This window comes from Schistocerca americana, chromosome X, assembly GCF_021461395.2.
Source record: "Schistocerca americana isolate TAMUIC-IGC-003095 chromosome X, iqSchAmer2.1, whole genome shotgun sequence".
Lineage (NCBI taxonomy): Eukaryota > Metazoa > Arthropoda > Insecta > Orthoptera > Acrididae > Schistocerca > Schistocerca americana.
In genome coordinates, this window is record NC_060130.1 from 134,578,780 (window position 1) to 134,606,107 (window position 27,328).

Below are 27,328 nucleotides of genomic sequence, written 5' to 3' on the forward strand. Positions count from 1 at the left end.
GCATCAGTGGCAGAGGATATACCACTAGTAGGTGCAATAACCTGAATTTGCACTAAGTCTCCTGTAAGTAGCTTCAAACAGCCAGACTGAAGGATTGTTATTCCACCCACACCCCCAACCCCCATCCCAAACAATTTCTCATAGCACTGACAAACACATACAGGTGTCTTGACTGAGTTTTTATGTCATTAAGAAAATAATTTCTGGTGCAGATCTGCTTGCAATAGTCTCCTACAGAGCTTAGGATAAATATAGGCAGTTAGTTAGACCTATAAAACCGATCCATCGTGTTGAGCGGACCACCAGTAATGTACATACATACTCCCAGCAGATGCTCTTAATATAAACAGCCAATAATTTACTTGTTTTACATCCAGCATACGTCACTGTATGTAGCAAAAGTCATAATATATGAACGCTTATTTTTGTGTAAAAACTACATGTTATGGAGAGAAAAATTTCATTTCTTATAACAGCATGTAAACATTTCGCAACTATTCTTGAGGAATCATCATAAAAGTAATGCTGGCTCCCAAATTTATATTTTGTCTTCTACTTCTCTGAGAACATTGAAATAAGAGAGTCAAAGTGCAATTAAAACAGGTATTCACTGAAGAACTGTAATTCTGTCACTTTAAAAAGAATCTGTCAATACGTTTTACTGGGATACATGTAAAAACGACAACCATCACATTAGGAATTTTCCAGAAATTACATTAACTGTGTTAATATGGTATATGTGTAATCGTAATACAACAGTTCATTTTTTTACTAAAATCAAAACTTGATTTCTGTTATAAATGTTAAAAACTGTAACTGTCAGCTCCTCTTCACTTAGCATGCAATGAGTGTAACTCAACTACCAGCTCTGTAGCAAGAGATATAGATATTGGTTTCAGTATTATGACATCATGTGCAGTCTATTTTATCTATGTTCTATGTTTCCTGCCATCTCCCATCTTATTTTTTAAATTTCTCGCCATCCACTATCCTGATGAGGTCATAAGTTTATGCTCATTGATGACATCACATGTGCACATATCAATCTCACTGATGACATCATTTCTGCAAGTGATGGACATGTGATGACTTTCAGCAGATGCTTGAAGGTGAAAGCCAGCTGGAGGTGCCATACAGTATTGGCTACTGCTCACAACCATGAAATCAATCCCTTGTACTGTGACTGCTCAAATGTCCCATAGTTCAGTTGAAAATGGAAAATGTTGATCCATTATGGGTTGTTGTCAATGGTGAAATTGTCATTAAGTGCAGGTAGGTGAATATTAACCTGAACATTTGCGGTGATAAGACCTAGTGTAAAAAATAACTACAGGCATTAAAATTTATTGCTAAAGTATATAAAAAAACTGCAACACTGCAGTATGTAACATCTGGGGTTTCTACGAAACTAAATAATAGCAACCTACAAAAAGCACTGATGCATTTAAGAATCACTCACCATTAAGCAAATGGTATTAAAAGGGGGGATGAATGTTCCCCATTGTGAGCTTTTAGTACACCAATACCAATTACCAGTCTGTAGTAGTGACATGAAGAAACATTTGTTTTTTTCACATTTGCTCAGTGGTAAGTGATTCTTAACTGCAGCAGTAGTTATAAAAGATTGCGGTTATTTCCTTTCATAGAGCCCACAGACATTACATACCACAAACATGGTTAAACCTTTTTAAACACTTAAGCCATATATTTTTATGCCCGTAATTATTTTTTACTCTAAGGCTCATCATCAAGGAGCTCAGTTTGACATTCACCTGCTGCTGCTTAATGGCAATTTTACCGTTGACAACAAATTATAATGGATCAAAAATTTCGATTCACATCTGTGTTATGTGGCTTTGTGAGTTCCCCGTTTTTGTTTGAACGCTAATAATGTGAGTAATGATTTTTTTTAAATTTCACAGTTGTGCAGTTAATGCAAGTTTGATAAATATTTTTAAGAATCTTATAACTTTTCAGTTTTTATAAAATCCTGTTCAATAAAGGACTGCAGGACAGCTAAATAGGTTTGAAGATTCTTCATTTGCCGTGAACCCTATTAATTCATTAGAACTCTTTTAGTAAACAACAGTTTGAAGATTCTTAAATATTAACTTACTGCATTTTTTCGACGTGCACCTGGTAATGATGTGACAGCTGACGCCACAAGCTGATGAAGATGAAGTTCTGCATGGTGTTTCCACACCTGACAAGTCGTCACCAGATGAAACATTTCTTTCGTCAGCTCATTGCAGACTCTGTAGCATTGAACAAAGTCACAATCGCATAATAATATTTGTGGACTTTCATCACTGGTACCTAGCCAATTCTTTGTCACTAAACTTTGAAAAAATACACTACATGCAGTTCAGAACTTGTAAGGGGTGTCGCACGAGTACATGTCTAACATACAATGACAAGCAGATAGAAGAAGTGGACAGTGTTAAATTCTTGGAATTACAGCTTGACAATAAATTCAACTGGGAGGAGCACACCACAGAACTGCTGAAGCGTCTTAACAAATCTCTATTTGTAATGCGAATTGTGTCAGACATAGGGGATATAAAAATGAAAAAGCTGGCATACTATGCTTACTTGCATTCCATAATGTCATCTGGGCTTATTCTTTGGGGTAATTCTTCAAGCCAAGCTAAGGTTTTCTGGGCACAAAAACGTGCAGTAAGAGTTATATGTGGTGTGAACGCAACATCCTGCAGAAGCCTGTTTAGGGAACTAGGGATTCTAACTACTGCTTCCCAATATATTTATTCCTTAATGAAATTTGTCATTAAAAATATACCACTTTTTCAAAGCAACATCTCAATTCATGGAATCAGTACTAGAAATAAGAGTAATCTTCACAAGGATTTAAAGTCACTTACTCTGGCACAAAAAGGAGTGCATTATTCAGGAACACACATTTTCAATAACTTGCGAGCAGCCAGAAAAAGCCTAACAACCAACGAAATTAAGTTTAAGCGAACCCTAAAGGATTTATTGGTGGCCAACTCCTTCTACTACATTGATGAATTTCTCAGTAGAACCAACAGATTTGTGTATGTGTGTGCAATATAACTTCTGCACCATTTCAGTACAGTATTGTGTTCATTGTAAATAAATGTGTGTGTGTGTTCGTGTGTGTGTGTGTGTGTGTGTGTGTGTGTGTGTGTGTGTGTGTGTAAGTACAATCTAACTTCTCCACCATTTGAGTGCAGTAATGCGTTCATTGTAAATAAGTATTGTAGTAGTTCTATTACATGTTCATTACCTTATAAATAAATAAAACTTTTTTATTTTAAAATCAGTGAAATAGTGTTTGTAAAATGATTCTTTCATATAGTGTTCATTAAAAAAAATGACGATCATTCCACTTGGGACCTGTGGAAGGTACATTAGCTTATTATTTTCAGTTGTAAATATTTGTCATGTATTACCGGCATTGTTTTTCTGACATGTTCTACATCCTGGAGGACCTCCTCACTACGGATCAATTGGAATGAAAGTAAATCTAATCTAATCTAATCCAACCTACAGCCTGGGTGCATACACTCTTGGCGATGTGCAGCTTGCAAGACAAATTACGCGAAATTTTATTTTTTTAAGGTGATCAACCACGCACTGAAATTGTACATTTAAATTCTTAGAACTTATGAGAGATGAAAAGCTTTCTTGGAATTATAACGTTCAAGATCAAGAAGCACAGTGCTGCTATCTTCCTTATAAGAATGAGGTTCACTGTCTCTGAGACAGAAACGCGAAAGTTTGTTTACTTTATTTACCTTCACTCTACTATCTCGTGTTATGTTATATATTGGGATAACTGTGTTCACTCACCAAGAATATTCTTAGTCCAGAAAATGGTGGCTAGACAAATCTGCAGTGTGAGTTCGCGAACTCCATGTAATCCATCGCTCTAGTGTCTCAGAATTCCAACTCTGCCGTTCCTGTTCATAGACTCCATCATGCTATTAGATTAGATTAGATTAGATTAATACTAGTTCCATGGATCATGAATACGATATTTCGTAATGATGTGGAACGAGTCGAATTTTCCAATACATGACATAATTAGGTTAATTTAACAACATACCTAAGTTAATAAAACAATTTTTTTGTGTTTTTTGTTTTTCTTTATTTTTTATTTTTATTTTTTTTATTTTTTTATTATTTTTTTTAATATTTTTGTTTTTTTTCTTTTTTTTCTTAATTTATATCTAAAAATTCCTCTATGGAGTAGAAGGAGTTGTCATTCAGAAATTCTTTTAATTTCTTCTTAAATACTTGTTGGTTATCTGTCAGACTTTTGATACTATTTGGTAAGTGACCAAAGACTTTAGTGCCAGTATAATTCGCCCCTTTCTGTGCCAAAGTTAGATTTAATCTTGAATAGTGAAGATCGTCCTTTCTCCTAGTATTGTAGTTATGCACACTGCTATTACTTTTGAATTGGGTTTGGTTGTCAATAACAAATTTCATAAGAGAGTATATATACTGAGAAGCTACTGTGAATATCCCTAGATCCTTAAATAAATGTCTGAAGGATGATCTTGGGTGGACTCCAGCCATTATTCTGATTACACGCTTTTGTGCAATAAATGCTTTATTCCTCAGTGATGAATTACCCCAAAATATGATGCCATATGAAAGCAATGAGTGAAAATAGGCGTAGTAAGCTAATTTACTAAGATGTTTATCACCAAAATTTGCAATTACCCTTATTGCATAAGTAGCTGAACTCAAACGTTTCAGGAGATCATCAATGTGTTTCTTCCAATTTAATCTCTCATCAATGGACATACCTAAAAATTTGAAATATTCTACCTTAGCTATATGCTTCTGATTAAGGTCTATATTTATTAATAGCGCCATACCATTCACTGTACGGAACTGTATGTACTGCATCTTATCAAAATTCAGTGAGAGTCCGTTTACAAGGAACCACTTAGTAATTTTCTGAAAGACAGTATTGACAATTTCATCAGTTAATTCTTGTTTCTCAGGTGTGATTACTATACTTGTATCATCAGCGAAGAGAACTAACTTTGCCTCTTCATGAATATAGAATGGCAAGTCATTAATATATAATAAGAACAACAAAGGACCCAAGACTGACCCTTGTGGAACCCCATTCTTGATAGTTCCCCAGTTTGAGGAATGTGCTGATCTTTGCATGTTACGAGAACTACTTATTTCAACTTTCTGCCCTCTTCCAGTTAGGTACAAATTAAACCATTTGTGCACTGTCCCACTCATGCCACAATACTTGAGCTTGTCTAGCAGAATTTCATGATTTACACAATCAAAAGCCTTTGAGAGATCACAAAAATTCCCAATGGGAGGTGTTCGGTTATTCAGATCATTCAAAATTTGACTGGTGAAAGCATATATGGCATTTTCTGTTGAAAAACCTTTCTGGAAACCAAACTGACATTTTGTTAGTATTTCATTTTTACAGCTATGTGAAGCTACTCTTGAATACATTACTTTCTCAAAAATTTTGGATAAAGCTGTTAGAAGGGAGTTTGGACGGTAATTGTTGACATCAGATCTATCCCCCTTTTTATGCAAAGGTATAACAATAGCATATTTCAGTCTATCAGGGAAAATGCCCTGTTCCAGAGAGCTATTACACAGGTGGCTGAGAATCTTACTTATCTGTTGAGAACAAGCTTTTAGTATTTTGCTGGAAATGCCATCAATTCCATGTGAGTTTTTGCTTTTAAGCAAGTTTATTATTTTCCTAATTTCAGAGGGAGAAGTGGGTGAGATTTCAATTGTATCAAATTGCATAGGTATGGCCTCTTCCATTAACAGCCTAGCATCTTCTAATGGACACCTGGATCCTACTATATCCACAACATTTAGAAAATGATTATTAAAAATATTTTCATCTTCTGACTTTTTGTTCGTAAAGTTTTCATTCAATTTGATGGTAATACTGTCTTCCTCTGCTCTTGGTTGACCTGTTTCTCTTTTAATAATATTCCAAATTGTTTTAATTTTATTATCAGAGTTGCTGATTTCAGACATGATACACATACTCCTGGATTTTTTAATAACTTTTCTTAATATAATACAGTAGTTTTTATAATTTTTGATAGTTTCTGGGTCACTACTCTTTGTTGCTGTCAGATACATTTCCCTTTTCCGGTTACAAGATATTTTTATACCCTTAGTAAGCCATGGTTTGTTACAAGGTTTCTTACGAGTATATTTAACTATTTTCTTGGGGAAGCAGTTTTCAAATGCATTTACAAAAATGTCATGAAATAAATTATATTTTAAATTGGCATCAGGTTCACGGTACACCTCATCCCAGTCTAACTGCTGTAGGCTTTCCCTGAAATTTGCAATTGTTAAATCGTTGACTGAACGTACTACTTTGGAGGACTGTTTAGTATTGCTGAATGGAGCTATGTCATATATTGTAACTAGCTGTGCACCATGATCAGAAAGACCATTCTCAACAGGCTGAGCATTTATCTGGTTAAACTTATCTTGGTCTATAAAGAAGTTATCTATCAGTGAGCTGCTATCCTTTACCACCCGCGTAGGAAAATCAATAACGGGTGTCAAATTGAAAGAACCGATTAATACTTCAAGGTCATTTTTCCTATTACCCTCTTTCAGAGAATCTACATTGAAGTCCCCACAAATAATAATTTGCTTCCCCCTGTCTGACAGATAGCACAACAAGGAGTCCAAATTTTTCAGAAATAGATGAAAATTTCGTGATGGGGACCTATATACAGTTACAATTATAAATGTGCCTTTATTTAATTTAAGCTCACAGGCACATGCTTCTATATGTTTCTCTACACAAAACTTTTTTGTTTCTATACTTTTTGCACAATGATAACTTTTGACATATATGGCAACTCCTCCTTTCTCCATATTTTCTCTCATTACATGTGCAGAGAGCTTATAACCACTTACATTTACCTTATTCATATCAGTAACAATGTGATGCTCAGACAGGCATAGTATATCTATTTCATTCTCAGCTTCTAAATCTTCTAAACAAACCAGAAGCTCATCTACTTTATTCTTTAAACTCCCAATATTTTGATGAAATATACTTACATTATTTTTAATTATACTTTTATGAGAACCTTTCCTTATTCTAACATTTGCAGCACTCTCCTGTCTGTTACTGACTCCTTCAGAAGAAAATTCAACTTTTATTTTCTGAGCACAAGACAGAAAATCGATAAGCACTGAATTTAACAGGCTTAATTTTTAATAATAACCACCAAGTCGTCAAAACTAAGTTGGAAGGTTTCCTTGGGGCACACTCCTATTTTTCACAGGAGTTCCTCACAGCAGTCGAGAACCTTTCTCTGTAACGTGTAATTTATTTATAAGTTTTTAAATTGTTTCTTTAGTTTATTAAATATTCTAATCAACGTTCTGTACACTATGTACAGACTCGTACCATGAGCAAGTGGCTTTGACTTACATGCTTCTACGGAAAGTGATAAATAATAAGTAATATCGTAATGTATATTATAGAAGTTATTCATTTGGTTATAACGATGCAACATTTAACCTTTAATACAATTTCCCGGCTGTTGCCTTCAAAATCATTGTATGTTTAACAATTATTTTTAATGACTGTTCGAACTGCAATTCTAACATGCCCAGAATAAGAAAATACAATATGTAACAGATGAATGGAAACAAATATTTTAACGGCTCGCACAAAGCTATTTGATGTTTCAATATCATTTACAAGTTCCATTACGGTTGTAAATATTAATCATAAATTGGCTTTGGATACCGTATTTCTCTGTTTTATTGTCATAATACGACTCTCTACTTCTATTACTTTCATTAATATGATGCTATATTATGAGGGGTCCTCTCTACCGCTGAACTCGTGCACGAAATTGTCATCAAGGTGTAGAGTTGCGTTAATATGAAACTTCGTAAATGTTGTCTTTGCCCGCTACTTTGCGTCTCTGCTTCAATGTCTTGAAATAAGTTAGTGAATATGGCGTATCAACATCAGTTTACATCGGTAAGTTAAAAAACTCGCGATTTTTATGCAACTAATCAAATACCAACATTATTAAACATTTATTGTTTTTAAAAACGAAAAGAACGCAAGTTGTTCAATTCATTATAAAAGTGATCTTGTGCCGCGGAGAGATCGTGGAACAAGGATGTTGGAGATCGTAACAACGAAGATGGCCGTTAATATATCTGAGCGCTACAATAATTGCGCGGATCCTTGTGTTGACTTTTAATTACTGTTGTTTATTTATTATTAGAGAACACTCAACAGTGAAGTGCCGTTGCTATTTTCTGTGTTTAGAGATCAAATAAGATGTCTCGATGTACATATGTTTCGTGCTATTAACTTTTTTTTGTTTTGTTATTGTTTGGAGCTTGCGCAGTATATTGATGTTACTTCACCGCCAAATAATAATTTTTCTGTAATTGCTGTGTATTTTACCGACTTTTTTATAGATTACATTTGGGTTTCCCAATGTATTTGTCGTACTTTCGTAGTTTAACTGCAGAAATTGGTGTTAACTGGAGCCAAAATCGAAATTTCGATCAATCACTGCTTTGTAACAGCATCTACGTGAGCGTTGACTTCTGTAAATATTGTATTATAAAAGTTTCTGCTGATAGTTTGTAGATTGTGGTGGTAATAAAGGTGTGTTTTCCGAGTTCCAGTAGCAAATGAAGATCGTTGTTGAAACGGCGATCTGTTTTTTCAATCTTACGTGAAATGGATTACAGATCAGTTCGTGTTAGTGTTTTTATTTTAATCGAGCGTCGCATTAATGAACCAGTTAATGTATGTTTACAAAACAACAGGGTGACATGTCACTATGAGGATAATTGTCAGTGATATACAATGTAAACTTAAAAGAATGTTTGTATATTTTTGGCTTCAGGAGACTTTATAGTATATAAAAACAGTAATGTCTGGTTTAGTTTGTGTACATTGTCATTACATTGTACTGTTTATACGAATTTTGTATCTGAGAGAGAGAGAGCCATGCAAATAATGTTAAAACTTTTTCAGCCTGGCATAAAAAGAAGTATTTTGGACTGTGTTTCATGTGGAACACAACTTGCAGTTTGAAAGCAAATTATAAATGGATTTTGCAGATCTTTTATGCAAATACATGAGTAAATGTTACAATCAGACAGAAAGTACATGTTAATTTTTAAAAAATCACCAATAATTAGAACACATTTTGCTATATTGTAATATAGAAAATGTAGAAACATCAAGTCTCACATGAGAATGTAACAGACAGATTTGTAACTACTAGGCTATTTGTTACACTTAAGATTTTGTGTGTATAACATTACGTATTATGTCATCATTGTGTTTGCTGATGCATTGTCACGAAACTGTGTGGGACCAGTAACTGATTTTAAAGGGTTAGTTAAATACAGGTATAAAATTACTCTAAATGTTTGTAGGTGCTTGTAGTGTTTTGTTTTTTTGTGTGATTTATTTTTGCATGGTTGTATTGAGTTTGTAACTTGGCAGAAACCCTAGTATGTGTATGGAATGCAATTTTAAGGTGTACAGATTCAAGAAATTGGGAATTGTATTTGACTGCAGGGTATCATTCATTCTTCATTAACCCTGTTTCTTGTCTGTGGTATGTTCCTTACTTCTTGTTTGTTTCTGGAGCTCTCTATTGTCCTTTGGAAGATAGTGCTATATTTTAGTTTTTGTAATATTTAGATTGGAAACTGGCTCTATTTGATGTAATGAATTGCTGATTGTATGGGATTATACTAAACTTATTCATGTGCCAATAATAATCATTCAACATCAGATAAAGTATTTACACGTAGCAAGCAAAGCAGATAGCTGTTTTTCATTGCACCAGCACTGCCTTTTCTTTTTCTTGTCCCATCCATGTATCCTAGACATATTAAATTTTGTGTGTGCTTAAAGTATGAAATTGAGCTGTGCTTTGTTGCACCATAGTGATTCCAGAAATTATACTTGGAAGTTGTGGCATGAAAAAGATACAATGTCATTGCATAAGGTTTTCAATTAGTGTTTGTAATTAATGTCACTGGTTTATATGTAGCAGCGTACTTTGAAACTAAATGAACTTATTCAGAGTTTGGGCTATATATGGTACAAAATGCCATTTGTTCACTTAATTTTCATGCACCTGTTGACTTGGATTGAGGTGAAGAAGCCACCTGTGACTACATACATGAGTGCAGTGTGAGTTAACATATACAATTTTAAGAGATGTGTGACATTCATTTAATTCTAAATAACTGTACTACAACCTTAAAACTGACCAAAATCTCTTGGTAACACATCACTCTGTTGGAGTATAGACTAGCATGAGAAACCTTGTGATATGTATGAATATCATGCGCTAATCATGTTTTGACTTTCCCATGGAGAGATTTAGACCACAGAATGTTGAAAGCTAAGAAATATGTAGTGTAAATTTCAAAAATGTAGATGTCTGCTGTGAAGACAGTACTAGCCTGTGAAGGTCAAAAGTTCATTGGAGACTTTATGAAAACTTAACAGCTTACCCTCCTAGTTTTAACCGTGTCAAAGCATTTATTTATGCAACTTCACTACACTATTTTTAAAGATGTCACTTGCCACATGCTAATTGGAAAGATTTAACCTATTGGACTTCCAGTAACTTTCCAAATTGTACACTACAATTGACTAGCTGTTAGAAGGCAATGGCGCTCTCTCCCCCTCCCTCCCCCCCCCCCCCTCTGCCTCCTCCCCCCCCCCTCAGGAATAGACAGCTTCTTGAGCCCCTCCACAAAAAAAATACAGCAGCACTGAACAGCCAGTCATACATATTGTGTTTGTTCTATATCCATATTCTGCAAACCCCTGAGGAGTGGATGATAGAGGATGCTTTCCCAGGTTTGTTTGTTTGTGTGTGTGTGTGTGTGTGTGTGTGTGTGTGTCTGTGTAGGCTTTCACAATGTAGTTGGTCTGTCTGTCAATTCAGGTTTTTCAGCATTTCTGTGGTGCTCCCCTATGAGCCAAGCAAAATTGTGACCATTTGTGTTGCCATGCTTTTATATATATAATACTCATGTGAATCATATTCAGTAATGATCCCACACACTTTAGCAGTTTTCTGTCTAAGCAGTCTCATTTGTAGACTTATTGCATTTTCCCAGTATCCTAGCACTGGACTTAAGTTTGTCACCTACTTTGTCTACAATTGGGCCTTGACTCTGTGATCATTCCATTTCGTATCCCCACAAACTGTTACACTCAACTATTTGTATAAATAGTCTGGTTCCAGCTGTGGCTCATTGGTATTGTAGCTACAGGATACCAGTAGTACTTTTCTCAGTTTGGTGAGTGCAAAGTTTTCCATTTTTGAACATTTAAAGCAAGTTGTCAATATGCACACCATCTTGTCAAGATGTGACACTGTTTATACTACTTTTATTTTCAGACAGTACCTCCATATAGATAACTGTACCACCTGTAACTTGAGGTTACTACTCATGTTCAACAAGAATGGTGAATCTCCTAGTACACTTCCTTGGAGCACATCTGAAGTTACTTTGACTTCTGTTCATTACTCTCCATCTAAAATACCATACGGAGTCCTGTTTACCACAAAATTTTCAATCCATTCACATTTTTCAGACACTTGTATGATCAACTTATTCCTCTTCTGACAGCTTCACAAGATGCCTAAACTTCTGAAAATCACTAATGGAGAACCCAGGGATCTTAGGAGGGAGTTCAAGAAGTGTACAGTGAATTTTGTTAGTTTCGCAAACCTTGGAGGTGCTTTATTTGGCTATGCACATGAAGAAGAACATCACAAAGATTTGCTGGCGTTGTTTGATGTGAGAAGCAATTTTCATGTTATTGAGCAAATAAGAGTAAACTCTAATTAAAATTGTTTTGTGACTGACAGATTGCTTTGATTTGGAGGGGGGGGGGGCTGTTTCCAGCATGTAGCCAACCACACTTAACAAGATGCTACACATGGTGCTCAATAAAGAACGAAGATTGGCTTGCGGCTGGCCGCTACCATTCAGTCTGCTGAAATGTCAGTCGCAAGGTAATTTTAATGAGTATTGTATGCTGCATTAGTTATCCTTCAATCATAAGGAAAGCCAAAGTAGTAGCACAATTTCTGAATCCAAAGCAGAGCCCCAATAATATTGGTGGCTAACAGTTTGTTTATGACGTCCATACTAATTTTGTACCATTGCCCTGTAGTTTACGTACAGTTTCAGCAACAATAATCCACTCTCTTTTGCCAACATATGTTGTCATGAGATTTTTCTTTTCATCATTAATGTTTGGAATAATATGCACATATGTCAAGAAGTCTCAGCAACAGATGGGTGTCACCTGCATGGCATAAAAATTGTCATGAGTGATACTCAACTGTAGGGAACAGTTGTGACTTTTCACTCCTTGCAGGGTTGCAGCTGCAGTGAAATCTGTTGTCCCAACCACACAGAGTAATATACCTAAAAGTGCATTTGAAGTATGGTCAAAATCTAAACAGGTTTGATCTCTTTCTTAGTAGTAAGTCTGATAAGAGTGTTGTGTAGCAGGGAAGACCACCTCATTTTTGTTCTTGATGTAATTGAGAGAGTGTACAGTAGCAACTGTAGTTACTTTCCTCAATTTTTTCCATCTATCTGTAAGGAGTACTACAGGCTGCTCACTGCTGCTAGAGTCCACACTTCAACAGTCTAGATTTAACAGTAGTGGAATGATTCTCACGTGTAAGTGGCTCATGGGAGTTACACCTGTTCTACAAACAAGAGATGATAAGATAATTGTAATAATGCACAGAAAAGGCTGTGACCAAATGTGCAAGGTGTGGCTGGAGATTTAAGCATATTGCACAGTAACTGCCCTTGTACTGTAATTAAATATTGCATGGCTAGCATATTCCAAGTTTTTTCTTGAAGGCACATCAGCAAATTCTACACACAAGAATGTTGTTCTAATTGTAGATGTAGGTATTTAAACTTGCGCCCCTTAATTAATATGTGCAATCTTCCTGCTTTGTGTTCTTCTAATTGCTTGGTACTGTGTGGCACTATGTAGCTGCTGCTGTTACACCATTATGGCTTATTAATTACCTTTTTGATGTTGCAATGCTTCCCACATACTAAAATTTATTCAAGTTTCTTTCTCCCAGTACAAGTATTTTCAGAAACAAATTCACAAGTAATTATTTCAGTTTTCATCACATTGATATTCAACCCATACATATCGTATGATTCGTGGAAATTGGTCCTGCTATCTTGGTGTCCCCCCCCCCCCCTCCCTAAACACAGGCACATAACTGCAAAAATTTGCATGTATATTACTTAAAAAAGCTGTTTTCTGTACCATCAGAGCCTTTTCAAGTTAGAGGCTCCTCTCAGCTCCTTATTTTAAGTTAACACCACCAGCATTCTTCAGCACATAATTGATAATTGCAGATTCTAACAGTGTCTCAGAAAAGCACAATCCACACAGACCTTGCATGTTATCTCTTTCTGGAGACTTTGTCATAAATGATAGAAATCTTTTTACAGTAATGTCCACAGTACATCATGACTCATTTTCAAAAAGCTTCTCAAAATCAATAATGCAGATATAGAGACTGCATTATTGTTCAGTACTTTTCTGCTAAAATTGGCACAGTGAAAACAGAAAATCAACAGTGCCACAGTTCTTTTGAAATTCATACAGAACACTTGAGTGCAATCTTTTTGCTTTTTCTTCTAGTAAGTTAAATAACACTCATTTGTAGACTCTCCAACATACACTGAGTGAAGTTGTTGCATAGTAACAATTATAAATCCAAAACATTTTTCTTTCCTTGTAAATAGGGCATATCAGTGAGGATCTGAGGCAGTTACGAACTACTTTCTTCTAAGTATATTTTGAGGTGCTCTACATATGCAGACATGGAGTTGTGGTCCACATTATGAGGAAGATGAGGCAATGTTGACCTAGTTTGTGTCACCAAAAGCATGTGTTTGAGTGGGCATTAAAAAAACCACCAGTTTATTGGAAGATCTTCAGCAATGGGAACATGTACCACATGACGTACCAGCCCATAGTGTCAACTACTTTCATCTATTGAGTGCACTTCTGGGTTTGTGTTGAACAGTTGGCATTTATCTTCATATTAGTTCAGATGTAGTGATGGCTATTCTGCCATTTGTATGCATTGTAAATAAAAGTAAGAAAAGAAAAAAAATTATAGGAACAAATTAGAGCAAAATCATTCGAGGTATATCAGATTTATGAGAAACAAAAGGTGGACTCCAAGGCCCTAGAGCATGTGTTGTGGGCCAGATGGAGACTACAAATTGGTGACACTGCAGAATACTCTGTATAGAGTCAGGGTGTTCCTATCAACTCACTGGTCTTGTAGTGAAGCTTGGCGCATTATTGTGGTGTAAAATTCATGTACTGTTGGTCACTGACAAGGTGGGCAAGAATTCTCATCAGTTATTTAAGCACTTACAGATAAATTCCAGCATTGACAATCAGAATCACTGAAACACCCAACAGATAATGCCTTTAAAGCTACAAAAGCAGTGAATGTTGCTTTGTTTGTTCATGGTGTATTTAGGTGGCCAGAACTGAGGTACTGCTACTTGCACCACATTTTCCCATTGCAAGATTGCGATAATGCATTTTTTATAAACAGTTCTCACACACTCAGAAGGCCTAATTCTCAAACACTCTAAAAGCTCAGTAGTAATTCAGATGGGTTTCTTTACAGTTCATTGATGAGACTCTTTGGAACCAAATTCATGGAAAGTTGTTGTACACAAAACCCTGATGCAAGGGCTTAATGCACAACTGGTATTGTCTTTTTCAATTATTTTATTAAATATTTATTATTATATGTGTGTGTCACATCTAACTACAGCAGAACCAATTAAGGAATAAATTGTGTTCTGGGGGTGTAACAGAAAGGAGGGGGTAGGACTGGAGGGTAGAAGCTTGAAAGAATTTAGTTCACCAGATTGTGGCCATGTCCTCCTCTGCTTCATGTGTCTGCAAACCAAAGAGCAAAGGTGATTCTCCATTATCCCTACTGCAATGTGGCACAAGAAAGAACTACAGGGTGTTTCACAAAATTATACTGATCTTTTCACAGTTTGTCTTGTGTGATCACTGGCAGTGCAGTGTACAGCCATGCCCAGGGGTGTATTTTTTCCACAAAATGCATAAACACTACATGGTATACAAATATGAGTTACTAATACCATACTAAGACATATGAACTGAGTCTACGTAAATCCCTATGTGCTGCTCAACACTGCTGGAGGGGAAATCAATTCTTAATCACCCTCTACAGCAGCTGCAGTGTTTGTCTGGGTATGGCAACTTCCTCCACCATTAGCACTCCTTGTTTTTCAGTTGACAGACAGACTGTACTTAGCCAGCATTTTCTTTCTAGTCCTCATATGTGAACAGGTGAAATTACTTTATGTAACTCTTGTTTAGGTATTGGAAAGTGAGCTAATATGTAAAATACATTCCTGTAAACAACGATGGAGAATTGTATAATTTGTAAGTGTGGTATTGTCAGTGACCTTTTGGTGTTGATGGGAAAGTGATTGGATGGTAAATGTGGCACCTTACTGCTTTCTGGCGATGACAACATATTACAAAGTTGCGTAATGGTGTTGTCACTTGGTGCCGAATTAACGAGTGACCAAAACATTACTGCACTTCTCTTGGCTTTAATTGTTTTGCTGTCTGGCTTCATAAATCTCCTCTATTCAGGAATTACTGGCACTTGTAGAGTGGGCTGCACTGAGTAGAACCACTTACCACACATCCACAGTATTTCTCCCAAAGTGGATGTGAATGTCTGATGGAATAGGGCTACTCATGTTCAAGTGTAGAACAGTAATCTAGTGTAATGCGTTGCTTGACTTACGTTGAAATATACAGGGTGATTCAGCTGCCCTTACTAATATCATTTTATACAACCCGCTACATTATATTTTGACTTTGAAAACCATGCTCAAGATTTTCATATTCTCTCGTTTGCTATGTGCAAACCATTAGTCCTACAGAAAAAAATGAACAGGGCCTTTTTGTAGGAAATTTTAATTAGTTAAATTGTGTATTGGGATACATTTTCGCTAGAAGCTGTAGTTTTCAAATTATTGAAGAAAAATGCGCAAAAGTGACCTTCAAATGCATCCCTGTTCCCACACACTGTCCTCACTGGTCAGGATTTCTAGTTTTTTGTTCATGGCACTCCCACTTACTCCTGTACAAAATTTTGTGACTGCACGAATTACTTCCTACATTCAAAGTGTTTTGGTCTTCATTGTCAGACTTTATTACCTCACCGGCTTAGTCGACCACTTACAAATTGTGGAATTGACATTTGTTTAAATTTTTCTTAACAGTTTTGTGAATTTTAACAGCACAGAATAAACAATTATATTGTTGTATTTGTCAGGCCGTCTGACTGTAAAACTACTGTGCTTGTAAGGCTTAAGTTTGGATCAAATTTTCAACATAATTACGAGGTGCATTCAAGTTCTAAGGCCTCCGATTTTTTTTCTAATTAACTACTCACCCAAAATCGATGAAACTGGCGTTACATCTCGACGTAATCGCCCTGCAGACGTACACATTTTTCACAACGCTGACGCCATGATTTCATGGCAGCGGCGAAGGCTTCTTTAGGAGTCTGTTTTGACCACTGGAAAATCGCTGAGGCAATAGCAGCACGGCTGGTGAATGTGCGGCCACGGAGAGTGTCTTTCATTGTTGGAAAAAGCCAAAAGTCACTAGGAGCCAGGTCAGGTGAGTAGGGACCATGAGGAATCACTTCAAAGTTGTTATCACGAAGAAACTGTTGCGTAACATTAGCTCAATGTTTGGGTGCATTGTCTTGGTGAAACAGCACACGCGCAGCCCTTCCCGGACGTTTTTGTTGCAGTGCAGGAAGGAATTTGTTCTTCAAAACATTTTCGTAGGATGCACCTGTTACCGTAGTGCCCTTTGGAACGCAATGGGTAAGGATTATGCCCTCGCTGTCCCAGAACATGGACACCATCATGTTTTCAGCACTGGCGGTTACCCGAAATTTTTTTGGTGGCGGTGAATCTGTGTGCTTCCATTGAGCTGACTGGCGCTTTGTTTCTGGATTGAAAAATGGCATCCACGTCTCATCCATTGTCACAACCGACGAAAAGAAAGTCCCATTCATGCTGTCGTTGCGCGTCAACATTGCTTGGCAACGTGCCACACGGGCAGCCATGTGGTCGTCCGTCAGCATTCGTGGCACCCACCTGGATGACACTTTTCGCATTTTCAGGTCGTCATGCAGCATTGTGTGCACAGAACCCACAGAAATGCCAACTCTGGAGGCGATCTGTTCAACAGTCATTTGGCGATCCCCCAAAACAATTTTCTCCACTTTCTCGATCATGTCGTCAGACCGGCTTGTGCGAGCCCGAGGTTGTTTCAGTTTGTTGTCACGCGATGTTCTGCCTTCATTAAACTGTCGCACCCACGAACGCACTTTCGACACATCCATAACTCCATCACCACATGTCTCCTTCAACTGTCGATGAATTTCAATTGCACACCACGCAAATTCAGAAAACGAATGATTGCACGCTGTTCAAGGAAGGAAAATGTCGCCATTTTAAGTATTTAAAACAGTTCTCATTCTCGCCGCTGGTGGTAAAATTCCATCTGCCGTACGGTGCTGCCATCTCTGGGACGTATTGACAATGAACGCGGCCTCATTTTAAAACAATGCGCATGTTTCTATCTCTTTCCAGTCCGGAGAAAAAAAATCGGAGGCCTTAGAACTTGAATACACCTCGTAGTTTTAGTGTAAGGTTTACGAAAGTTTTTTTTCTTTCATTACCCCAATGGGAACATTTAAATTAATAATGTAGAAAAGTAGCAGACTATGCTTGTGGCATAATAGCCCAATCAATAGAGACAAAAAAAGTTCCAAATTTTTGTACAATTGTAGGGGAGAGTGCCATGAACAACATCGTGGAAATCCTGAATAATGAGAGATGTGTGCATAACAGCTCACTTAACAACTGCAAATTAGTACTCATTTAATAAACTGAAAATAGTCCATTGTATTAACGTGAGGAAAGAGTCATTATTTTATCTACTCACATAAGAGAACTGGGTAGGAAATACTGAGGATGTATAATCTGTCTGAAAAACGAAGAAAATCAAGCAGTGTTTGTGGTGGGGAAACTTTCCTTTCCCAATAGAACACTACAGCTCCCATACAGTTTCTCCTATGGAAGTGTAGAACAGTGTGGAGAGATTTACATTGATTCCATTGATATGGTCTGCTTGCGTATTATTAGTAACACATATCTGTATTCCACATAGTGTTAATACACAAACACTGCTTTTCATGGAAAATGAAAACCTCTCAGGCGTGTCTGTGCACTGTGTCACCATTGTCTGATAAGGCACTCTGCGGAGGGTCAGCATGACACTTCATGAAACACCCTGCAGTTACTTTTCTTGACGTAGTGGGAAATCACATGCTCGCTCTTTAGTTTGGAGACCTCTGGAGGAGGGAAGGACATGACCACAGTCCACTAACCTGCTTTCCCTCCTACTTCTATCCTCCACCTCACTCCCTCCACCCTTTTACACCTCCAGAACACAATTTATCCCTTAACACAGCCGTACTGCACTAAGATATGGTACACACATTTAATATTGGTTGTTAATCCACTTCATTTAACAGTAAATAGTAATTTTATACCTTTGTAACATTATTTTTCATAATCTGTGATTTTTCAATTGCTTGCATCATGAACACTATTAATCCTGGAGAAAAAAATTAGTAGTACCTTTCTTGCAGGAAATTTAGTACACACAGTTTAATTTTGTACTAGGGAATATTTTCACTAGAAATTACAGTTTTCAAGTTACCCAAGAAAAACAAATAAAGAAAGTGGCCTTTAAACCAACCCCATTCTTACACCCCACTGGTAAAAATTTTTAGTACATTATTTATGATAATCCATCCTACCACTCTACAAAAATTACAACTACAATATTTTGTCCCCTATTTTTGGTCTTTGTTGACTGGGCTGTATTGGAGGGAAGAGACATTTATCAGTACCTTGCCTATGCTTCATTTTTGGTGTTACCTGTTTCTTATTTAAATGCTTTACACCAAGTAAAAAAAAAAAAAAAACTATTCTTCTGTTCACTTGCAAGCTGTCATTACTCAGGAAGAGTTAGGTTGTACTTCTTTGTCACTTTCTTCCAACTGGGAAATCTGGTGTATCTACATGATGTCCCTAATGCTCAGCATAAAAACAATCAGGCTGATTCCTTTCCAAATATTACTTGTTGAGAAATGCACATATTATGCTTTAACAACTGGAGACTGCCATTCATTGCATTGACCTATTTCCAAAACAAATTGAATGAAAGGTAAGCAGTAGATTATTTACACTTAAAACTGAAGCCTATAAAGAAAATTAAATGCATAATACTTTTAGAAATGTATTTATACTTTTTAAGGTGAATGGAGAAACTTAGTAGAAGGAATAAATTTGGGTTGTTGATGGGAACCGGACCTAGCCGTCATTGTCAGTGTTACGTAAGATGGTAATATATTTGTTTACCACCTTAGCAGGCTGCATAGAAATATATATTTTGAAAGCTTGTCCCTGCATCATGTTAGTTTCTAGGTTCTTGTGTGTAACCTCAGCTGTGTTTTGTGTTTAATACTGAACATTTATCGGTGTGAAATCTGAAACATTTGAGTAACAAATCCATAAGTGTGTGTGATGCAATTGGATCTCAAATTGCTATGCCACATAAAGGTTTTTGGGTGGTTCCAGTTATGGACCAGGAACTACTCCATCACTTATACATGTTCTAAATGCTCCAAAAGTGGGCCAAAATGGATAAATGATGTATAACATCAAAACTATAGTTTCTGTGACTTTAAGGTATTGTTTAATAGGAAACCAAGGAGGAGAAAAACAGTGTGCAGGTATTGTACTTGGTAGATCAGTGAACTTGTAATGTTAGGTGTGTGGAAAGCTCAGCTCCTAGGATTATGAGAGAGAGAGAGAGAGAGAGGGGGGGGGGGGGGGAGGGGAAGATGCATGCTACATAGATTTCACTGGCGCGAAGAAAGGATCATATGAGTGTTTTACCTCTGTATACAAACTTCATACAAAAATGAGCATAAAAATAGAGGAATTAGACCAGGTAAAACACATTTCAAGATTTTTTGGCACTACTCCTATATGTCTAATATGAGAGAAAATGCCATTGCAGTTTTCTGTGATTGTATTGAAAGAAAAATTTAATTAAGTGTAAGTTACCCAAAAATTAACAGAAGGTGCTTAAGAAAAAATACAAGGGCTATATGGAAAGTAACTATTGTTAAGCTGTAAACAAAATAATGAAATTGTTAAAGCAAGTTTATTAGAAAAACATCAACACAATAGCTTAGTACTACTTCTATACGTAATTGCCATTCAGATGTAAGCATTTATCGTTCACTTAATGAGTTTATAAAGTCCCTCTGTATAAAATTATGCCCTCTTATGCATTTGGAACCCAGCCAGCACAGAACATGTTTACCCCCGGTAAACCACCACCTTTCACAGGTCCTGAGAACAGATCACCCATTGAATTTCGTGGTTATCAGAAAGGAATTTTGGAGTACATTGAGCCCCAGATTTGTGGTATGCTAATCGTTTGATCTGATTTCTGCAGGGAGATGAAACAACAGTGGTCTTAGCCTGCTATTGCTCACGCCACAGCTGAGTTTATCGTGCAGTTTCTTTCCGTCATTCAAGTAAAACCAGAAAGTACCATTAAATAGTAGTAAGAGATACTTTACTAGTTCTTTATTAGACACAGTTTCTTCAGGAATTACTTTACTGAACATTCCGTGTCTTTTGGCCACCGACAATTTGCATTAGAAGATTAAATGTGGTGTGGTTTCATTACCCTCACCACACAGGTTATGCTGAGAAACTTCTTTCTCTATGCTCATCATGTGCAGGTTTTTCTTAAAATTCCCACTAGCAGTAATTATTCTTACCATGAGTGTATTCTGTCTCATGTTCAAGCCCAAGATTGCAGAACTTCTCTTGAAAATTGGCTTCAGTATAATTAGCTTGCCAAGTTTTTGTGGTTTGGTTCTTAGTCCAATATTCTGCGTGCTGCCTACCGATGCAGCTATGTGATTTTGATTTTAGCATCACATTAGTGATGGTGAGGAAAGGTTCTGGTCCAACAAATGGAATCATCACTCCTGTCCTGGCCAAGCTATAAGCTTGTTCATTTCCACCGATTCCTCAGTGATCAGAGACCCACAGCAGGTTTGCCATATTTCTTTCTCCTAGCCTCACCAGGGCTTCATGGTATTCTGCAACAATCTTCGGTTTTGTTGCAGGGGTTGATAGAAATTTCAGAGCTCCATGGCTGTCTGAATGAATGTAGGTTCCATAATCCTTGTAGCATGTTCACAGATTCTCCTCTGCACATATTCTGATAGCAAATATTTCCACCTGGAATACCTGGGCCAGTCTCCATAGAGAAACTGCTGTCCCTAGTCTAGGCTGTACCCTGTATACCCCAGCCCCCACACCTTGGTCTTTTTTTTTTTTGACACACCAGAAGACAGTGGCTCCAGAAGACAGTGTCTCATCCTCCCACTACTGCGTACTTCCAACTGTTACCTCAAAAGGTTTATTGAAGCAGCTGGAACTTATTGTATAGTCAGCTGGAAAATTTATATTTACCACATTCATTTATTGGTGTGGGGTTCTGAATATCCTAAAGGCTTCTGGTTATTACCAGTTTTTAATCTGTATTCCCTACAGCTGCCTCCATTGTAACCTAAAGGTGTAAAATGGGACATGTCCAATATGATCTCCATCCCAGCTGAGGGTTTGCTGCTGGTTCCACATGTTATGTGGCACATCTGCACCTTATGAGCCCTCTTAGTAGCCACCTTCTGTTCTAACGTGTTCCACCATGCTGTAGCCCCATAAATAAATAGGTTTTATTACAGAGATGTATATCCAGTACATAGGTGTGGGCTTACATCCCAGCTCTTTACTACAGCCCTTCTAGTGCACTCTAATAGTTTAGTCAGTGTCATTCTCTCTACTAGGTCATTGCTAACAACAGGCGGACTGCCACTTCAGTCACTTGTAAATAAATATCATTGATGCACACCACCGTTACTCATTACATTCGATCCACATGCAGCATAAATTTTGTGATGAATGTTGAAGCTTTGGATTTTCAGGCACTGAAAACTGTATTTCAAAGCAGATTTCACATTTTATGGTATTTTGAGTTTGAATGCTCATTTATGAGGGCCATTGAAGGTGAATGAGAAGCGTTGTGGCTCTTACAGTTTCTAAGCACACTGACCGACTACTATGTTAGTCAGTGTAGTGACTGTTCCATTCTTCCCAATACTTCCTGTTCGATTTTCTGTGAAGCCCTCATATTTCATCTGCCGTAACAAGTTTACATGTTACAAAAAGGCTGTTTGTGATTGGAAGGAGCATTTCTAGTTACATATATGTGTGTAACAATAGAAATACACAGGTCCATTTACTACTTCCATTACTTTGCAAAATAAAAAAATCTGTTTACATAGGTAGAGGTAGCCCTACAGGATGTAATTTCTCTCTCATCTTGTGACTCAACAGTGGAAAAGTTTCACAGTGTTAAGTGGTGGGAAAATCCTGCTTAACTTGATCAATGGGTGTATCACGTTTATTGAGGAAAAAAATCGTATTTGCTGCTTTTTATGCTACAGCTATTTAGCTAGTAGATATAGGATCATGCACCAATGTTATGCAACAGGATCTCTAAATGATTTGTTCTACCAGGTATGAGACTGTGAAGCAGGATATCCTAAAATGCTTCAGGTATGATGGCCAATATGTAGACACTGAAATCTTTTCAGGCATTAGGTAAGTTTATGAAGAAGTGTTTAATATAGTAATGTGTTCATTGAAACAAACATTACAGCATCCTCTTCTTATATATGTTTATGTAGTTTTTCAACTTCCCATTGTTCTTGTTTGACTAGAAACTCCTATTAGTGATCATGTTTGCATTCTTGCTGTAGTGAATACCCTTTGCAGTCTTTATCACTGAACATTTTGCACCATTCCACCATGTGTTGTTAGTTCAACTGCAAGCTTATCCTATAGTGTATGCCTTGTGATTGTCCTCTCTAATATCGTTTAATTTGTTCGCTTACTATAAATTACAGAAATCTTCTGTAGTTTATTTGAAAGGCTTCTGACTTTTGTGTATCACATGATGCAGAACAATATTTTAATTCTACTTTGTTCAATTCTTGCCACTAGTGGATTTGTGTGCATATTAAACTGTTACCTCCTTTTATTTTTAGATGGCTTTTTTTACCAGCGTGTGATTTTTTTTTAGATCCCTGTGCAGCAGAATGTGTGTGGATGTCTGGTTTTTTCCCTTTGTAGTGCATACTTAATGTCTACTCATTTCTGAGATAAGGTATTTTAGTATTCTAGCAAGGCTGAGTGTTTGTCTTTAAACTTTAAAATTCTGATCCGAGCTTCCTGTACATTTAATTCATCCCCTCTCAGTAGATAATGTTGTTGCAAAATAGACTAGTATTTCTGCAGTAAGCATGGTAGCACAGTGGACTTGTACCTCAGAAGACAACTTGGTGGCATAGTGTATTCATACTGATGAGCAGCCTTATTCATCCATCCACATGTTTCTCATTATTTCTCCAAACAGGTTCTGGAGATTTCAGTACTTGTTTCACCCTGAACACCATGGAATAATCTTTCCCCCACCTTTTTCCCTCAGAAACGTCTCCCCAGTAACAAAAATTTTCAATTTAGTTGTCTGACAGTGGTATTTAAAGCTTAAAATTCAGTCTTTCTGTACTCCTTTTGTTGATGGGTGTGTATTTATCATGACTACACTTTGTGGCACCTTAATACTTATAATGAACTGAAAATTATGGCTTTGTGTCTCAGTTATTAAATCAAACCACAAATCGAAAATTCTGTGAGTTCAGTTGATTGCAGTATATTTTTCAATGTTCATTATAGCTTTGACTCATGCAAAAGATTTGTTTGGATGAAAAATGCCAGCTTGCACTTTTCTGTGAATCTGGTATGTATTTGTTACACTGTACAGCACATAGTTCCATGTTAATCAGACTCACTACACTAGTAACCTTAGATTTCACTTAGTATAAATTTGGTTGTTGTTGGTCTGGAATCGGATAATACATGTGTTGTCAAACTGATTGTGTGGTAATCCTTACTGTTATTTGCTTGTGCTATGTTGATAGATGTACCATAATTTTTATTACAAAACCTGCAAATTTTTTTCCTGTGTGGCTAATTTGTGATATCAAGTTGAGTCTTATCTTACTTTCTGTAATCCACACAAATATCAGTAGGCCATTTACTCTGTCACATTTGTGCTTCTGCTGTTTTAAAAGTTTTACTGTATTCATACAGTATGATAGAATCTCCTAGTTCTTCCATGTATGTAAATTTCTCTTCCGTATGCGTTTCCTTCAGTTGGGTGTGTGTATTGTATTCTTTTCAACAGGTTGCTTTACTGTACCCGTTACAGCAACCTATTGACTTATCATCATCATCATCATCATCATCATCACATCAAAACCACAATCAAGTCCAAACCCAAGAGCAGGCTTGTCAGTGAAATACAGCACTTAGAATTGAAAGCACATTTATTATGAACATTAGCTTACAGCCAGAACTGAACTGACATCCCAGACAGAGTGTGAAGCTATTTATACATTGAATGTCCCAGAATACACAAACATTACAAATGTAAGATATTTCAGGAAGCTTCCAGAAATGATCAGTACTAAGTAACAAATAACTGTTGGTGTTTGGGTTTGAACTGGTGAGCCACAACATGTCAGTCAGTGATGCTAACCACTATGCAACACTGCATAAGCCACAGCTATTTCAATTCTCAGTTGAGTCAACTATAGCACACTGGATCTAGATCTTGTCAATGATCCCTCAGTACAGTGGCATTGGTGGACCCTTGTTTCCTGGTCATGTTGTTACATACTCATTACTAGGATGAGCATCATAAGTTGTCCCTGCTGTCGAAGCTTCATAATCGAGTGGGTCTTCAGTTTCCTTGAACCTCCCATCATTGATCTGCGACTCTGGGCTGTAGTGCTTTATAAGGAGGACATGGACACTGGCTCTGTGCTTTTGTCTTTTTGATGAAGGGTCGTCCAACAAGTGATGAAGGATACAATACAGCCCAGTAATTGTTCCAATAGTCCCACTTATGCGCAGTCATAAAAATCCATACAAAGTCTCCCAGGCTGTATCTCACTGGCCATTGTGTGGCATTACAGTTGTATGTTTCGTGCATCACTCTTTTTACAGCAGCACAAATCTCTACTAACTTTTGCCTGTCCTCATTCTCCCAATCTTTCTTGTACCGCGAGTGCAACTGTCTTTGCTTCCTGAGCAGTCTCCGAATTGCGCTGTTAAGCCACAGTGGGTCTTTTCCGTCCATAACCCACTTTTTTTGCACATACTTCTCCGATGCGTGATTTACAGTGTGTTTAAAATTTGCCCATAATTCTTCCACGTCCATCGTACTGGAAGTAAATGAAGTAGATTCATTTACTAAGTGGGATGCCAACAACTAATTTTGTTCTTGAATATTTGTCAATGAACCAATCTGCTATAACGAATTTTTGATATCTTTGGGATATCAGGGAACATATCATACATCCATCCAGGCACATTTCTTACTCTCTCTAATTTTTTCACTGAATGATTCTGTTTCTTTAAAGGATTGCAACATTGCAGAGTCCAATATCTTTTTTCCTTACCCACTGCCACCAGCAATTAAAATTGTAAATGATTCTGTACAGAACCTACAACAATATTGAAGAACTATTGTTCTTTCTCCTGCATGTTCAGAGTCCATATGTGAACCAGCTGCCTTACGTCTTCAGTCCTGGTGACAAGATGTTTCTCACCGTCATCCTGAGTATCGTCTGATTTAGACAGGAGAAGGCATCCATTGTCATTTTGGCCTCCTGACCATGGAGCAAAAAGAACATTGTGAAGCCAGTAGTGTCTTGCTACATGGTATTGTATTTGAATGTCATGATGAGCAGTATTATACCCCAATCTCTCTGTTTGGCATCGACATACATCAAGAGCATATCTGTCAATGTCTTATTAAAGAATTCTGTGAGACTGTTTGTTGATGATAGGCAGCCTGTGGTGATGTCACAGTGTTAAACTACCTCTGATATTAGGCTCGACTGGAAAACTTTTCGACAGTCAGAAGTCATCATGTGGGGTGCTCTGTGTGTCAGAATGCTGTCTCTTACAATGAACCTTACTGTTTCCAGAGTTTTGGCAGTCTGTCCAACTGTGGTGACAATGTAATTGGTGAGGTAACAGATTATTTTCTATCGATTATCCTTTGCTGACTTTGGGAATCTCCCCAAGACCAGTCAGACCTGCATCTGATGCTGTCTAGAGACTTCATGAATCCTAGGTGACTAGATGTTTGGAGTGTAGTGGAAGTACTCCAGTGTAACTGACTGTACATGAGATGGGAGAGAAGAACCATTTCCGCCCACATTGGGTCATAGTTCCTCATATACACTGCTCCGTTTGCTAATTTGAATTCTCCTTTGGTCAATTCCTTCCTCTTTGAGGCTTCTTTTGTTTTCAGCAGTGCTGGACATTCCATCTGTTTAGTAGCAATGTCTTTTATTGCAGTAATGACTAAGGTTTGATCCAGGCTGCAGTGTTCCACCAAAGGATTCCTTAAAAGGCAGTCATTGTCCTTACGTTTGTATCCACTGTGACAGTGTACTCCTGAAGCATGTGTCATCTTGACAGCCAACCAGTTGGATCTTTCAGGTCAGTCAATGAGCATAGAGTATGATGGTCCATCACAATGGTGAATTGTTTGCCAAATAAATAGGGCTGGAACCTGTTGATGGCCCAGACAACTATAAGGCACTCTTTCTCAATTTTAGAATAGTTCCTCTTAGACTTGGAGAGTACTCAGAAAGCATAAGCTGTCACCTTTTCAACACCTTCCTGAACTTGCACTAGAACTGCATCTATCCCGTAACTGCTAGCATCAGTGTGAAGTTGTTTATCGCCACACAATGTAAGGACTGGAGAAGATATCAGTGCCTCCTTAAGTACAAGGAAAGATCTTTCTTGTACAGGAGAATTTGGCACCTCCATATAAAAGGGGATGTGTTTTTGTATAGAAGTCATTCACAAATTGCTGGTAGTTCTAGCACAT

At 37.2% G+C, this 27,328-nt stretch overlaps 1 protein-coding gene across 2 annotated transcripts in view; it reads left to right on the plus strand.

The window, feature by feature from the left end:
* The first annotated feature begins 7,968 nt into the window (after positions 1-7,968).
* The window catches only part of LOC124554914 (serine/arginine repetitive matrix protein 2-like), a 162,117-nt gene continuing 142,757 nt past the window's right edge, over positions 7,969-27,328 (plus strand). For both annotated transcript variants that reach the window (XM_047128604.1, XM_047128603.1), the window contains exon 1: positions 7,969-8,017. In XM_047128604.1, the coding sequence (XP_046984560.1) occupies positions 7,991-8,017 (27 nt within the window). In that variant the 5' untranslated portion in view covers positions 7,969-7,990. The remainder of the gene's footprint in view (positions 8,018-27,328) is intronic.